The sequence below is a fragment of the Anolis carolinensis genome, chromosome 1 (genome assembly GCF_035594765.1).
Source record: "Anolis carolinensis isolate JA03-04 chromosome 1, rAnoCar3.1.pri, whole genome shotgun sequence".
NCBI classification, from domain to species: Eukaryota; Metazoa; Chordata; class Lepidosauria; order Squamata; family Dactyloidae; genus Anolis; species Anolis carolinensis.
Genome location: NC_085841.1, coordinates 247,464,541 through 247,480,624, shown reverse-complemented (window position 1 = coordinate 247,480,624; position 16,084 = coordinate 247,464,541). Strand labels below are relative to the sequence as shown.

At 35.9% G+C, this 16,084-nt stretch overlaps 1 protein-coding gene across 2 annotated transcripts in view; it reads right to left on the bottom strand.

Annotated features, from left to right (window-relative positions):
- Positions 1–399: 399 nt before the first annotated feature.
- The window catches only part of ptpn4 (protein tyrosine phosphatase non-receptor type 4), a 136,646-nt gene continuing 120,961 nt past the window's right edge, over positions 400–16,084 (bottom strand). For both annotated transcript variants that reach the window (XM_062967361.1, XM_016994047.2), the window contains 3 exons: positions 15,860–16,008; positions 11,470–11,605; positions 400–9,095 (listed from right to left, as the gene is read on the bottom strand). In XM_062967361.1, coding sequence (XP_062823431.1) covers positions 9,012–9,095; positions 11,470–11,605; positions 15,860–16,008 — 369 coding nt within the window. In that variant the 3' untranslated portion in view covers positions 400–9,011. The remainder of the gene's footprint in view (positions 9,096–11,469; positions 11,606–15,859; positions 16,009–16,084) is intronic.

Here is a 16,084-nt window from a genome sequence, read left to right as displayed (position 1 = left end):
GTTGACAATGATGTTTGTGATGAAAAAAAAGCTATAATTTTAATATAATGAACTTGGTAGTTTTATGATAAAGTTATATACAATTCATTTTCTGTTCTCAAAATAACAAAGTAACTTGCACTCTGTAAAGCCTGCAAATATTTCATTTTTCAATTTTTCTGATAATTTATGTTGCTTTCCACAGCTTCAAAATTTTCAGAAATGTTACATCTCTGTGTTCATCCTGAATCCGAATGGTAGGAGATTTTTAGTAGATAAAAGGCCTTTATTTGCAAATTCAATCAGAACACGGTGCCTGTGTCCATACATTTCTAATAATAAACATGTGGTAAACACAGATAACAACTCATCCAACATGCTGTAAATCTCATTTTAAATAAAAAATGTCCAGACTTTAAATTACTAAAGCACATCTTTATTTTGCAATTAAACAATTAAGATCCACAAGTAAACTATATTTTTCAAGTTTTTACCTAGACAACTATTTGTCAATCAAAATTAAATATATCCACAAAATATGTATAACAGCATATATTTCACATAATAGAATGAAATTGCTCTTAAGACTAAAAACAAGATTTGTTAAATGTTAAGTATTTATTTTTTCCCTCAGGGGAGCTGCTGGTATAGTATGCATAACATTAGTGTACCTTATTAATGGCAAGAACTCTCTTTTACTCCAACGCAGGTAAGATACATAGGCCTAAATCCAATTGTTAACCAAACGTAGAGCAGGCCCATTAAATCGCAGGGATTTATCTATGGGTTCACTTCACTTCACTTCAGTGGACCTTGAGCCCCAGGTCTAGCTGGAACTAATAATTGGATTTAGGCCATAAGGCCCTTTTAAAGCATACAGTAGCTGCAGTGAAAAACGCTGATTTTTTTTTTTTTTACATTGTCCAGTGTTGATCAAATTCAAGTGCATGTAATTTTCAATGGAGCAAATTTCCTGCTGCTTAGTGTAGAGCTGCTCTTAGCTGAACAACCTTTGTGATTTTTATTTTTTAAAAATGTAAACACAAGTTCAGAGACATCCATTTATATGCAAACAAACCTGTGTGATGATGGGTGGACAATGCACAATTACACTGGGCGGTAGAGGCGCTGAAAGCCAACTCACTAAGCAGTGCAACAGCCAGCTGAACTGGACAATGCAAAGTCACAGAAGAAAGGCAAAGTCATTACCACTAGCAACACAAATAAATAAATATGGTCACTCATAGGACTGTGAAGATGATCCAGACACAAGATTGGATTTTACACCCTTTGTATTATTTACACGTTAGACTATAGCACCTCTGCCGGAGAACAAAACAAAAAACCCCACACACAAACATAAAAATGTCTTTTTAGAATTTGCTAGGAGAAGCAGATCATTGATTTCATATCCTTATGAACAAATGTTAAATTTGAAGCCCAGTTCCTAATGCGTGGCGGTAACTACACTGGGAAATCCCCCCCCCCCCTCTCTTCTTAACAGAAAAACAAAGCAACTGTGGGATGAACTGTTTTCACCCCTCTGACCATATTATAGCTTCTGCCTATAAGAATTACAGCCTTTTCCCTTTAATTTTTTGCACTGCCTACTCATTACATATAGTTTAACAAAACAAGTACAAAAATCCAGACCAATTTCCAGACTTTTAAGCAAATATTTAAAAAATGTTAAGCAGGAATACATGCAAGCCAGAATCCAAAGGACTCATTGAATACACACATGTATTTCCATGTCCACTCAGAGACTATCCGCTTTCTCTTTGCATTATAGTGACCATGTGTGGCTCCCCAAGGTTTTTTGGAAGCCAATCTAAAATATTAAGGATAGACTGTCAAAACTGAGGTGTACATGGAAAGCTATCTGAAGACCCAATTGGATCTCAGCAGAGTAAACTGTGTATAGTTGAGTATAACACTGAGAAATCATAAGAAATGTTTAAGCTGCTATGTTGTGAGGGTTCTTTTTAGGGCCATTGCTTATGATGATTACAATTCTAAAATCGGGAGAGAAATGCTTAGTTTATCAGATCTGCACTAGCACTACAGGTTGATACATAGAGATTAATTTTTCATATATAATGTGGCAGACCTAAGATTTTGTAATTAATGAAATGTGTCATAAGACAGATGGAAAAAACATCCAGAAGCATTCATGCTCAGAAAAAACCCAATCCGCTCCATATAGTAGTCAGTTAAACATCTCCTCAGTCTGATAGCAAACATGTTTTCTCCCAAAAAATCATGTCAGTAGTAAAGCATTTGATAAAGTGCTATTTTGAAATTCAAGATGAAATATATTTAAAATTATGTTAAATATCAAGTATTTCTACCAGTAAATAGTCAGTCAAGCTCTCCCCACTTCCCGAGTATTGCCATCTTTGTTTCCAAATAAATCATTTCTAAAATATTAACATAGTGGTCTTCAAATATCCCTCTACAAATAAACCATATGCCAATAACATTTGGTTTAAGACAATATAATTTTACCATTTTCCCACAGAATGTATTTCCTAACTATCTCATAAGATTTATTTATCCAGATTGTAGCTGATGAGAACAAACATTTAGTGTATGGACTTTAAAGTTAAGCCTCCAACAAGGCAAGCTGCCCTTCACAAAGATGAACATCTAGTTTTCATTTACTAAACCATTCAGAAGATTGAAAAGCATCCTGTTCAGCTTTGGTTTGCATTCCTAGCTTGGCTGCAATAACTGAATTAAAGCATATATATTAGTTCTCCTTTACAGCATTTCCAGAATTCAGTTTAACACAGTTGTCCATGCAATTTTTTAAAATGCTGCTTTGTTACATAGTGGACTTAATATAGTATTAATTTAGTATATTTCTCTGTGATAGGTGGCAATGGCACAAACTGAAATGGTACTATTGCCTAACAATGGAAGTAAAGGCTCAGTTTGTTTTAAATGGCAACTGGATATTACGGCTAGAAAGGGAACACAAATACAAACAAAGCAACCTATCAAAAGTACCCCAAAGCAAGTGCGCAACCAATACAGATTTAAAATTCAATAAATGATCTGTAGATCACAAATGACAAGCCACTTAAGCCTATAGCTAACATTTAAGCTTTCTTATCACCTCCTCTTCGCTGCAGCTCCAGAAACCCACTTCTGAGGAGCACAGATTCTCTAGACTGGCATGGGATGAAGGGGAGGATGTGAAACGAGGAAAATCAAGAGAAATGATGAGGCATAACCTTTTGCAAACACACACTTTTCACTTGCATAGGAGTACCTAAATATCCAAGTTGCAGTATTTGTGCTTAAGGCAGGAGCCTGATTTATTCCAAAGTCCATCCAGCTGACTAAAAGAAATTCATTTCCAGTTATGCATGCTCAGAGGCTTGTTGGTGTCTTTCCATTAATTTCCATGTCATCAGAACCCAAAGTCTCACTAATTTCAATGGGAGCTCTTCCTTATGGCTTTCTTCATGTTATTACAGTAGAGTTTCACTTATCCAACATAAACGGGCCGGCAGAAGCTTGGATAAGCGAATATCTTGGATAATAAGGAGGGATTAAGGAAAAGCCTATTAAACATCAAATTAGGTTATGATTTTACAAATTAAGCACCAAAACATCATATTATACAACAAATTTGACAGAAAAAGTAGTTCAATATGCAGTAATGCTATGTAGTAATTACTGTATTTACAAATTTAGTACCAAAATATCACAATGTTTTGAAAACATTGACTACAAAAATGTGTTGGATAATCCAGAACGTTGGATAAGTGAGACTCTACTGTACTTTCAATTTGCCCTCTATTTGCATTGGTGAGATACACATGCAGACAACTAGATCCTGGTTATAATGCTGAAATACAAATGTTTGCATAACATGCAGAAGTTTCTTTTGCACAACATGTGCAGTCCCCCAGCCATTTGTGAATCTTGCTATTAGTGAAATTATGTGGCGGGGGGAATGGTATAGTACCAGATGTCTTGACTCCTTTCCAAGTGTTGATTTAAAGAGTAAGGAAAGGCACTTACACAAAATACACAAGGGGTTAATATAACACATGAGTTACAAATCCCACAAGACTTTCAAAGGCTTGAGGAACCATCGGTTGCCAACAGCTGGCCACATACTTGTAATTCTGCACCCGATCAAACAGATCAGCTTCCAAAACACTAGAGGAGCTCTGCTCCATGATACACGAAAGCTGCTGAGACTCTATGCATTACCTTTCCACTTCTTGGCCTCCCCAAAAGCTGCAGCTAAAGCACTTTTGTTATTTTTCTCTCTTCCACAGATGATGCTGTTCTCATCTGCACATTGGTTGGTGGCAAGGTCCTGGCCTGAACGCTTATACCAAAAAACCTCTCCCCATCTCTCTTCACTTGCATTTTGTACCTTCTGTTATAAGAGGAGAGTATCATTTCTATACTGGTATCCACAGGATACTAATACACTGCGGTCTGCACTAACTCTACAATGTTTTACAAGAACTTATTCATAAAATTCGGAAGAAAGCTACCAACCAAAGTTGCAACATGAATGACATTTGTGAAAAGTTTGTACTACTGGGTTTAAATGTGAGTTTAGTATTTCAGAGAAAATGTCTAAGGCTTTAGCTTAACAAGCTTATGGTTTGCCTCATTCTACACTAAGATTGCTCAAGAATGCACATTTTGGAAATGGAAATACCAATAATTACATAAAAACCAACTTTGTTCTAATGCTAGTAGTAATGTTGTACAAAAACTACTGCACTACCGTAAATGGATAAACCACCGCCATTATTTGGGACCATGCTTCATGTTAATACTGAGGATCATGTAACCCTCCAGATCACGTTGGACTGCAAATTCCAGCATTTTTCCACAATAGCTATGCTAGTTAGGGCTATTGGAACTTATAATCCAATAATAATGCCCCCCTCCCCCGTAATTTCCTCACATCTCTAAGTGGGATGATTAACTGTCTTTATCAGAGAATGACTGACAGTGAGTACTTCATATTTAACTTACTTTAAAATATATTCCCATCACTCAAAAAGCCACACAACTAAAAAGGCAAAGAAGCAACTTTAACAAGTCTTGAAAGAAACCTAGATTTCTGCAGTAGACAACCTTCAAAAGTACCTTAAATAATCATAGTCTTCAAGATAAAAAAACATACATTTTTAACATACATTGGCACAAAACTATTACCCCATTGCTCTTATTTACAATGAAAACAACTTGAATTAAAAAAACAGGAAGTGTTACAATTTCTCTTTCCCCATCTTTTTTTAGGAAATAGTAAGAAAATAATTATCCATGAAATCCAACATCCAAAGCACTCATCACTTTTATGTAATTATGCCTGAAGCATACATTCATGTTTTGTACAGAATGAAGCACATACAAAAAATATGTTTTCTTTTTCTTTTTAGCTTGATACATATCTTCATAACCCAATGCAAAGTAATTAGCAATATTAACTTTTAGGCCATATAAAAATATTAGTAAAAGGCTATTTATACCACAATGGGAAGATGAATTTTATGGACATTTCTCTTTTATGGCATAACAATGCTTTATTATCATTCTTCCTTTATCATATATGCACATTTGAGGGACATTTCTGTAGCTTGTTGATTAGCCAATGAGCTGCCAAAGTAATCTCTTCAAATATTTCTTCATTGACACTGACTGTAAACCTGAATCAGTTTATATCGGGGAGATTGAGACTTTAAGGCAGCTAATGTTTCTATCTCTTATGTTAGATCAATGTACGAAAAATCAAAACTACACCCCAACAAAAGTATACACTGTGGGATAAAGGTTACTCACAGCTTCAGATTGCTTTGGCAAACTCTCATAAGAATATCAATATAGGTAAAATATCAGCACATGTAAAAATACCAAGGGTGTGTATATGTGTGTGTGTATATATATATATATATACACACACACACACACACCTTCTAGTTTTTCTCTTCCATCTAGTTTATAAAAAGGGCAATGCTGTTTTCACGTATATGTTTGGCAACAGTAGAATTGTACTTTTTTTTGCTAGAGTGAATGCAAACAATTTCATATGTAAATTTAACATGCCACAAGTATGTAAGATAGTCCTGAAAACAAATGTCATGACACAAAACAACATAAATACTAACCAAATCAAAAGCATAAAAACTTACCAGGTGCCAATCCTTTTCAAAGTAAGATTATTACTACAGAAGCATTTACTTTTACTATTACAGTAGAGTCTCACTTATCCAACATTCGCTTATCCAACATTCTGGATTATCCAAAGCAGCATGCCTTTTAGTAGTCAATGTTTTTGTAGTCAATGTTTTCAATACATTGTGATATTTTGGTGCTAAATTCGTAAATACAGTAATTACTACACAGCATTACTGCATATTGAACTACTTTTTCTGTCAAATTTGTTGTTAAACATGATGTTTTGGTGCTTAATTTGTAAAATCATATCCTAATTTGATGTGTAATAGGCTTTTCCTTAATCCCTTCTTATTATCCAACATATTCGCTTATCCAAGTGAGACTCTACTGTATTCCTCTTTGGGCTTGCTGTAATATTGTTTCATAAGAACCACCACTGCAGACTTTCCCCAAATTGGTGAACATTCCTTCCTTCCACTGGTATCTAAAGATAATTTAGGTGACAGCACAGCACAATTCTAAGCAGTCACCAAGAATCATCTCTTATTTTCACAGATGGCAAATAGAAGTGCATTTTAGGAATGGCTTCAATTTTTGTAAGTAGAGAAAAAGATTGTGTTTTTTACAGACTGGATAGTAAGAAACCCATATAGATAATACTATTTGAACTACAACCTGGATAAAGTAAATCATTCATAGCTGGTATTCATTTTCATAGTGACCCAAAAAGGAAGATATAGTTAATGATAATAATCCCAAGTCCAGAAACAGACTACTAAATTTGCTTTTAAAATAAGTAACACAGTCAAGATTCTTTTTTTAAAAAAAACTAAAGCCTTTAAAACTTTCTCTTTTTCTTGAAAGGAAATGAGGTTGGTGTATCTTTGCCCTACAGAAGTAAAATGAACTGGGAATACATTTTCAAGGCCATGGGTTGGATGTAGACTTCACATTGTCCAAATCAAAGTTCTGGAGAGTCTTTCTTCTCCCTGAAATCCTGCATGTCCTCTAAAATCTGCTCAAGGATTCCTCCTGCAGCATCAAGCTGACTTTGGAGGCTGCAAGCATTTGCAGGATAAGAGGCCAAATAGTTAGTTAACCTTCTCCTCTTATTACTAGCAGGAGCCTCTAAACACCAGTATGGGATTCTGCACAGGGCTCTGCTTAGAAGTCTACAGCCATCCTCACTGTATCTTTCTTTCTCTCTTTATGATCTTTATTTTTAAAAAGGCATCTTAAAAATATTTCATTCCATGACTGCTTTTTTGTTTTTAAATGGGGTCCCTAATTAAAGCATTCAAATACAAGGCAGATTAAATTTTCATAAAGGTCTGAAACATACACTTGATGTACAGGAAGAACATCCCCATAAACAAATTGGCTTTTCCTATCCTAGAATTAAATTTGTATATTTCCAAAACCACAAAAAAGATTACACATTACCCTTGAGTGAGCTGAGACATTGTATTAATCAACTACCTCCATCTAGAGGCTACCAAATTTAAAAGGAGATAAATAAACAACCAGTTTCATTACGCAAAACAACAGAAAACCCTAATCAAGGTACAGAAAGGTTGCATATTTAGGAGACAAAATGATGGCATTTCATTCCGCCCTTCCCTTTCCCCCCACTCTTTTAAAAACACAATCCGGTATAAGTATGAATTACATCAGGGAAGGTTCACTTTGAATTTTCATCTTTAAAAGTGGGAGACTGATGTTACTAGGAAGTCAAGTCCTACTCAAACAACAAAGCTTTTTTCTAATTTTACAGTTGAAAGTAAGGAAAAAACTCTAGAATTTGATACTGGTTTGTTGTTTTGTGCTAACATTTTACAATTGGAAAGGAATGTGCTAGATTTTCCACTTCATTTCAGAGGAGTAAACAATGATTACATGTTTAATAGGCCAGGATGTTTTTGCTACACATAGGAGCATGCAGATACTTGTAGAAAAAGAATGGTATTTCTATGACCCTGCCCCACAACAGTACCGTATTCTAAGCACCAAGAGACAATGCTTTAAAATGTGAATCTGAAAAAGTAAAACCAATCAAGATCACACTTCCCTTTTTGGGCAATATTGGTGCCTTGCCATTAAGACATACACTGTAGGTCTCTAGGCACTTTGGGGGTTAAGACAAAATTCATGCATTCTCCCATTGGGTGATATCATCAGATGTTTCCAAATACATAATTGTTATGACATGCTGAGAGACAGCTACCAGTTCTAAATAAGTATTCTTTCTACTCCAATCTAAACCAAGCTGCTGGTTAAATGGGCCTTTATGCAGCAACTGCTGGGTTAGAACAAACTGCAGCTTTTCACAACAAATCAGGTTAGATTTTTAGAAGAGCATAGGGCAAAATGTGCTGCTTCCATAGGCAGTGTATTTAGTAGTAATAATATTGCTAACATTTTACCAAAACAAAAGACAACAAGAATCTTAATGACAAATAAATTTTAGCACTAGAAGAAATGGCTTTATGTGTATTGTTGCTGCTTTAAAAAAGAGAGCGGTGTCAAATAAAGAGCAAGAGTGTTCCAAGCTTTTCTTTTGTAGCAGTTCAAACCAAAGGGACTATATGGCACTACAACAAACTCTGGAAAGCTATCCAGAATGCATGGAGTTCATTCAGTCTGTGGTTTGTTCGAAGCAAAGCATAAAGGAAGTCTTTCAAGAAACGGGAAAAAATCATAGTGTTTTAGAGACCAGAGTTTTCAGTTTTAACATAAAGTGCAACAGTGCTGAAGTTTTTCCAAGTCCATTTCAGTTCTTCATTGTTTTCAGACATCATTTCTTGCAAGCAATGTTATGGCACAACAAGTGCAGTCTTACATGGATTCTTCTGAAAAATATTGTTTGCCTTCTATTAATGCAGTGATGTCTTTAAAGGTCTAACAAGTTCTTCTTCGTACACTTTCAAAATAGCCTCGCAAACGAATCTGTATTGACTCTGGAAAAGAAAGTGCAATAATTTATGTCTTGGGAGAAAAGGGATTTTTTAAAGATTTTAACAGTGAGCTACGAACACGTCTTGGCAAACTTCAAAGATGTTGTGCTGAAAATACTTTAAAAACATTTTGAAAATGTTAAAAATAGTCTGCTCTATCTCTCCAAAGTGATTCTGGGCAGCTTGCAGCAAAATAAACAACAGCAAATATTCAATAACGACAACAATATATAAAACAAGTAAAAACAACTCAATAAATTATAAAAATCTTAAATAAGCAAGACAATACATAGTACAAGTCACATAATTATGAGCATATTCAATCCTTAAAATTTCATTAAAAGTCTCTAAAATTCAGCTAAAATAATTGGGAGATGGTGAATAGCGAATTATCAGGTATCAGCAGATAGGCAAGGGTGCATTTAGGTAAAGGTAAAGGTTTCCCCTGACGTTAAGTCCAGTCATGTCTGACTCTGGGGGTTGGTGCTCATCTCCATTTCTAAGCCGAAGAGCCGGCGTTGGCCATACACACCTCCAAGGTCATGTGGCCGGCATGACTGCATGGAGCGCCGTTACCTTCCCGACGGAGCGGTACATGTAGATGTACTTAATCCTCCTCCTCTCCTTAAGCTAAATTGCATAGATGTGTTTTCAATAGCTTTTTGAAGGAGAAGAGAGAGGAAGCAATTTTTAATTTCAGAGGTGGGGAGTGATCATGGAGAAGCTCCTTCCTCTCGTTCACACCAGCTGCATTTGAGACGGGGATGGGACCGAGAGGTGGTCCTCCCCAGCAGACAGTAGCATGCATGTTGGTTTGTATACGGAGATGTGGTCTTTCAAATAGTATGGGCCTGAACCATTTAGGGCTTTGTAGGTAATAAACAGTGCTTTTTATTTAGCCCGAAAGCAGATCTCTCTGTATGGCACTCTAGGTAGTAATCTAAATGCCTATCCCCAAGTGGATTCTTCGCTTTAATAAATCGCACTTTTTAACCTCCAGCTGCAATATATTCCACTGAAATTAATCAAGCACAAATTAAGTCGTACTTTTTACTGATTAGTGTTATAGCCACGAATTTCACTTTTTTATATGAAAAGCTACAAATGGATGAAAATATAGATTGGTAAACATGGTGGAAGTTACTTTGATTATCTGTATTAATCTAATACTAACATTTGGAAACTGTTGTCAGGTTGAAGAACAGACTAAACATACAAGGAAAATTAAGGACTGCATCCAAAGGTGTCATACTGCAAACTTTGATGACTTGCAACAACCTATTTTCACTGTTGCACATGCATCACATTCAGTGCTGTGGTTTTGTTTGCACTAGCATTGCTCAACACATTATAGCTTTATTAGCTGAGGTGCCTGAGCTTTTTTTGACCACTACTTTAGATATAATGCTAAAAGGTCACAATACTAAAACTATTCATGGCTTTAAAGTGTGCCTCATTATTCAAGAACATTGGCTTTAATCAGAATATCTCACTCTTTTTATTACAGTATGAGAAAGCAAGTCTACACTAATATGAATGCATCCACAAGTAAGTGTGTATTTAACACAGAGACAGTGGAATGGATTTAGAAATGCAATTCAAAATTTGTTATTACAAGGGGGGAATAAAAACAGAACACTGCCATCTTGTGGAAAAAATATGGAAGTGTAAAGGGGAAAACAACTGATTCCAATGTCAGGTGTACAAATTACATGACTAAAATAGCATAGCAGTCTCCCTGTGTGAAGTGCCTTTCATAGCTATAAAAATTACACCTCTTCATTCATATCATCTCCCAAATTCTGAATCCTTTGACATACTGTTAATTCCTTGCTCTATAATGTGGATCCAGAGAAGGATATATGCATACCGAAACTGATTTCCATTCATAAGTTTCATCTATCCCACTCATGAAAGTGCGTTATGAAGATGAAGGAAATTTGGAGCACAGAAAATAGGCATCAACAACCCTGAATATTACTGATCGGTGATTATCATCCATGAATGGAGAAGGGGAAGAGGACACAAACACAATCCAGGAACAGAAGTGGAGAAGATCATAGACAAGATAGAGAAGGGAAAGGAATGAGAGAGAAAAAAGGGAAAGGAAGGGCGGAGGGGGACGAAACAAATCAGATCCATGCGATCCAATGCAGCTGTGGCAAGAATGATAAAGAGGGAAGAGGAAGTGGAATGGAGGTTTGAATTCTAATTCATGAACCCAGTGTTATTCTGGCTACATGTAATACAAAACTGAAGTACTGCATGTAAATTTACATCCAATAGTTGCACAAAATGCAGTGCCAGCACACACTTAATAATACCACTTTTTCAAGCAGACCAGGAATTTGTGTTGCTAGAAACAAATGCTACTTACAGGAGTTTGGATCATCATGGCCCTTTGATCTCTCATGGTTCTCACAATGTCCAATGGGTAAACAGGCTGGTTACATTCAATAAGACACATAGCTGTTTCCATGGTGATAAGAACACCTGTTCGTCCAATCCCAGCACTGCAAATTTTTAAAAATTAAAACATAATCACTTCTAGCATTTTTAAACAGAAGTACTGTCTAGGAACACATTTTACTGAATGAGTCGATCCGTATTTAACTAATGTAGTAGTTTCCAAAGAAGTGGTTGTGTTAGTTTATATCCATGAAAACTTACACTAAATATACAAAACAGTCTCAAAGACACTGTTATGTTTTTCTTTCTCTTTTCTTTTCCTCCCTCTTTTTTTAATGTATTTCACCAAGATCCTATGGACAGTATTTTCTGTTTTTCAATAGGATTTTAGAAATTTTTGAAATTTAAGCATATTATGGCTTAAATGTCAATTTAAATTTGGAAGGTGCATGTGTGATGTAGTATACTTTATTCCTGGCATATCCATAAAAAGATTACTTTAAGGGAGATTTATGTTTATATATGACCACATCTTCTGAATCTGCTGGGTCAAGTAAGGCAAGTTTATAACATTGTTGTCATATATTCACAATACAACTGTTACTATTTTCTTATTTATTATAATTTTAAACCATCCAAAGTACTCCAATCTTATATTTCTATTTAGAATTACAAAAAAAATGGATTTAGTAAAGCGATGCTGACAAATCAAGGAGATACACCCCTTTTACTGCAAATCTGGAAAGTTTCCCTGCATTTTTCTCTACAGTTTATCTTTATATGGAATGATTGCAAGAAGTTATTGTCTAAGAAAGAATAAAGACTTAGAGTGGGTTTGCTTCAGTTTTTTTTTTAAAGTAGCTGCTTGCACTTAGCAGGAAAAAGTAAAGTCACAGATGACAATCACTATTCTGTTTCTAAACAAGTTCCAGATAAGTTCAGTTGGCTACACTTCAACTATAAGAATTGTTTTTACAAACCAAAAGTCATTAGCAAAGGAACTCATCAAACTAGAGCTTGGATCCACTTTAAACCCCTTTTAAATCCACTTTAGAGAGGGGGCTTTAAACAACTCAGCCAGACAGGTCCTGGGCTTCACCCAACTACAAACCTCAGAATTCTGCAGGAGGCAGAAACAGGATTTAAAGTGGACTCATGCTCAAGTGTGATGAGGCAGAAATACCCAACATTAATAACTAAGAATAATGTGATTTAATGCAACTGCTGAACCTTATAAGGAATTTAACAAAGAAGACACTGAGTTTATTTTGCCATTCTGCAGGATTGCTTGCACACCAAAATTGCTGAAAGCACACACATACAGACATGATATATCAAAGTCTCGCTAATAAACTTAGTGTGCATATGCAAGGACGACAAGTGGCCAGTCAAATGTGTACATTAATCCTTCATTCCGTGAAAACTGCTTCACCTACTCCATGAATTATGCTCATGATGCAAAAGCAGCTCAACTGGTGTGTGTCCCCCCCCCCCCCCCCCACACACACACCTATTTGCTTGAAAATCAGAAACACCCAAAAACCAAGTTGGAGCAGCATATGGGTTAATCAAACCCAATTTTTTTTTAAATTTGTCCCTGATTTTCTTTAGGAGAATCTTAAGACAACTATATATGTGCTTATTCCAGAATGGACATGAACTAGACTCAAGATGTAATCTTTTTCTTGGATCATGATCATAAGACATTTAACTAAGGGGCTCGGCTCTGCATCTCAATATTGCCATTACTGCCTATTTTGAAGTGTTTAATATATACTACACATTTGAAAATATTAAAAGCTTTATAAATATTGATTTAAATATTTTTAATTATAAAAATTAACATCTGAATCAAACCACATAAAGACTGGGTCTACCAGGAATGATCTCAATTAAGAATAACAAGCTGAAGTCAGCATATTTTAGGTGACTACTACGTAAGCTCAAGTGTCTCTATGTTAATTTAAAATGTCTCTATGCATTTGAGAATTCGTTTACATAATTTTTGCTGTTTTGTTTTAATCCTATACAGAACTGTCACAATTTGGGTAACAAGTTAATTTCTACTTTTGTCCAGAAGGTGGCATCAACAGGAACCTCGAATATCACTTGTCATTAATAACAAAGGGAATAACAAAGGGCCATCCAAGTTTATTCACCTGCCTGAAGGCTGGCCTGTTTCTTCACCTTAGACAGACCAACACAAAAGCAAAAAGCATAACATAGCAAAATGTCCAAAAAAATCTAAGTGACAAAAATTTAAGGATGAACGACTACTTAAATTTAATACCAGCAAGACCTCTTGCTCCCCTAGTCTGTAGAAGAAAGATCAAGAGATAAGGGAATAAGCAAAAATGTCTATAATACTACGATTTAATATTTAAGAAGTAGGCACAGCTTTGCCATGCTAATGCCCAAAAGCACCGCAATTGCCTCCATCCCAACTGCCATTGCCCTGGCCTAGAAGAGAGAGGAGAAGAGGCAGATATAGCTCTAGCATGCCTAAACCCAGAAGCAGATGAAAGACCCTTCTGCAGTATCTGCTGGACGTAACCCCCCCCCCCCCCAGGAAAAAAATCCTGCAATCCCCTTGTCCTTTGGTGTCATGTCTTAATTAGATTGTAAGTCTGAGGGCAGGGGAAAGTTTTGTTGTTCTTTTACTTGTAAAGTGCCCTGTTCAGTGATAATGCTAAACAAACAAACAACATCCTATCCCTAGCTCTGGCTATTCCAGGGTGAAAAAAAAGTCAAAGGTCTTGTGGGAAGAGGTTCTAAACACCAATAACCTGTAACTAAGACAAAAAGTGAAATCACAGGGTTTTTCCCCCCATAAATTGCATTCAACCCACCAAAAGCCATTATTTCCACAACTACTTCCAGGAGTAGGGATATGAAAGATTAACAGCTGAAAAGGAATGCTATATATGTATGTGTGTGTAGTGAGATAACAAGCCTTGAAATGTCTGGAAAAGCCCCATTTTGTGATATAAAGAGGGAGCAGAGGTAGAAAATTTTGTTTATTTTCATTGCTTACACTACCTCTAAGCCAGGCCTGTATAACCTGTGGCTCTCCAGGTGTTTTGAACCTCAGTTCCCAGAATTCCTAGTCATTGGAACAGCTGGCTAGGGCTTTTGGGATTTGGAGGCCCAAACACCTGGAGGGCTGCAGGTTGTGCAGGCCTTCTCTAAGCAAACTCAACTGTAGACATCTAGCAGTGTTCACCTGGGAGATTTACTCCCCCTGCCCAGAAGTCTTCTCCCACTCTACTTCACTGTTTTAAGCTCTGGAATATACCATAGGGCCCCGTTAAGTAAGATAAATGAGCTGGTAGTGATTATGTGAACTGGACAAATCTCCATTCCGCAAATTAATGGAAAACTCTACCCTATAATACAGAAAAATTATCTTTAGAAATCCTCTGGGGTATACTATCTTAATAACTTTCCTACTGTTGCATTGGAGGACATTGTTAGTCTGTATTGCGACAGGAAATGATCTGACCATGACAAGAGGATAATTTAAAGGCCCACACCTTCAGAACAACTTTCTGTACAATGGAGAAATCTAATTCTGATATGCGGCTTGTGACCTATCTTGGATCAGTAACTTCCTGCAAAAATTACATAGTTGCTGTTGACAGCAGTCATGAAGTCCTGAGCCATCCGCACAAGGTTTCCTTATCACAGATGTTTATGCCTCCCAGTACTAGCAACCTGTGGATTCTGAACACTATGTCCAAGATACATCTTTTACTTAGGAAACAACTAAGGATCAGCACTGATTCACACAGATAGAAGAAAAGAAGAACAGAGCCAAGAGCAGAATATATGGCTTCCAGCAGAAATTTCAGTACCATGAATTTGCTAAACTAAATATGACTGTCATTAACTGCTTTTGTTCTCAGAATTGTACATTGAAGCCTATTGTAAAAAGTACAGTTTTTTTCACTATTATTTAGGAACAAAATTATAGAACAGCATATGCTTTTGAAATGCAAAAGGCATGAATGCAATTCTTTTTTACTACATATCTTACTGCCAGACACTTCTTTTAGAAGAAATGCAGGTTTTGAGCAACGTATTTCACATTATGGTTATTATAAATTGTTAAAAAGATTCCCTTCTAATTCCTATCTTATTAAATGTAATCACACAGTCATATTTTTGTGAGGCATGAAAAACATGTTTTGAAGCAAGTAGGCAAATCTGTTCACATATAAGGAAAGCCAAAAGAAAATAACAATTAACTATTTATTTTAATAGAACTGGATTTGAAACTGAAGTGTTTTAAAGTGAAGTAACAATTAAAAAAAACACAAGAAAGAAGCAATAGCAAGTTCTACGTGTGAACCAAATACCTGCAGTGAACAATGACTGGTTCTTCTCTGCCAGCTCTTTTTTTCCGGACAAGACATACAAAATCCAGGAAATCACTGGAATCATCAGGGACCCCATGATCAGGCCATGCGATATACTGGATTTGAGTGAGCTGACGGTCTTCATTTTGCTAGTGAAACAAAATGTGATTATATACAACTGAATATTTCAATATATTGGTATAACCTGTTTAAATCTCAAAATGA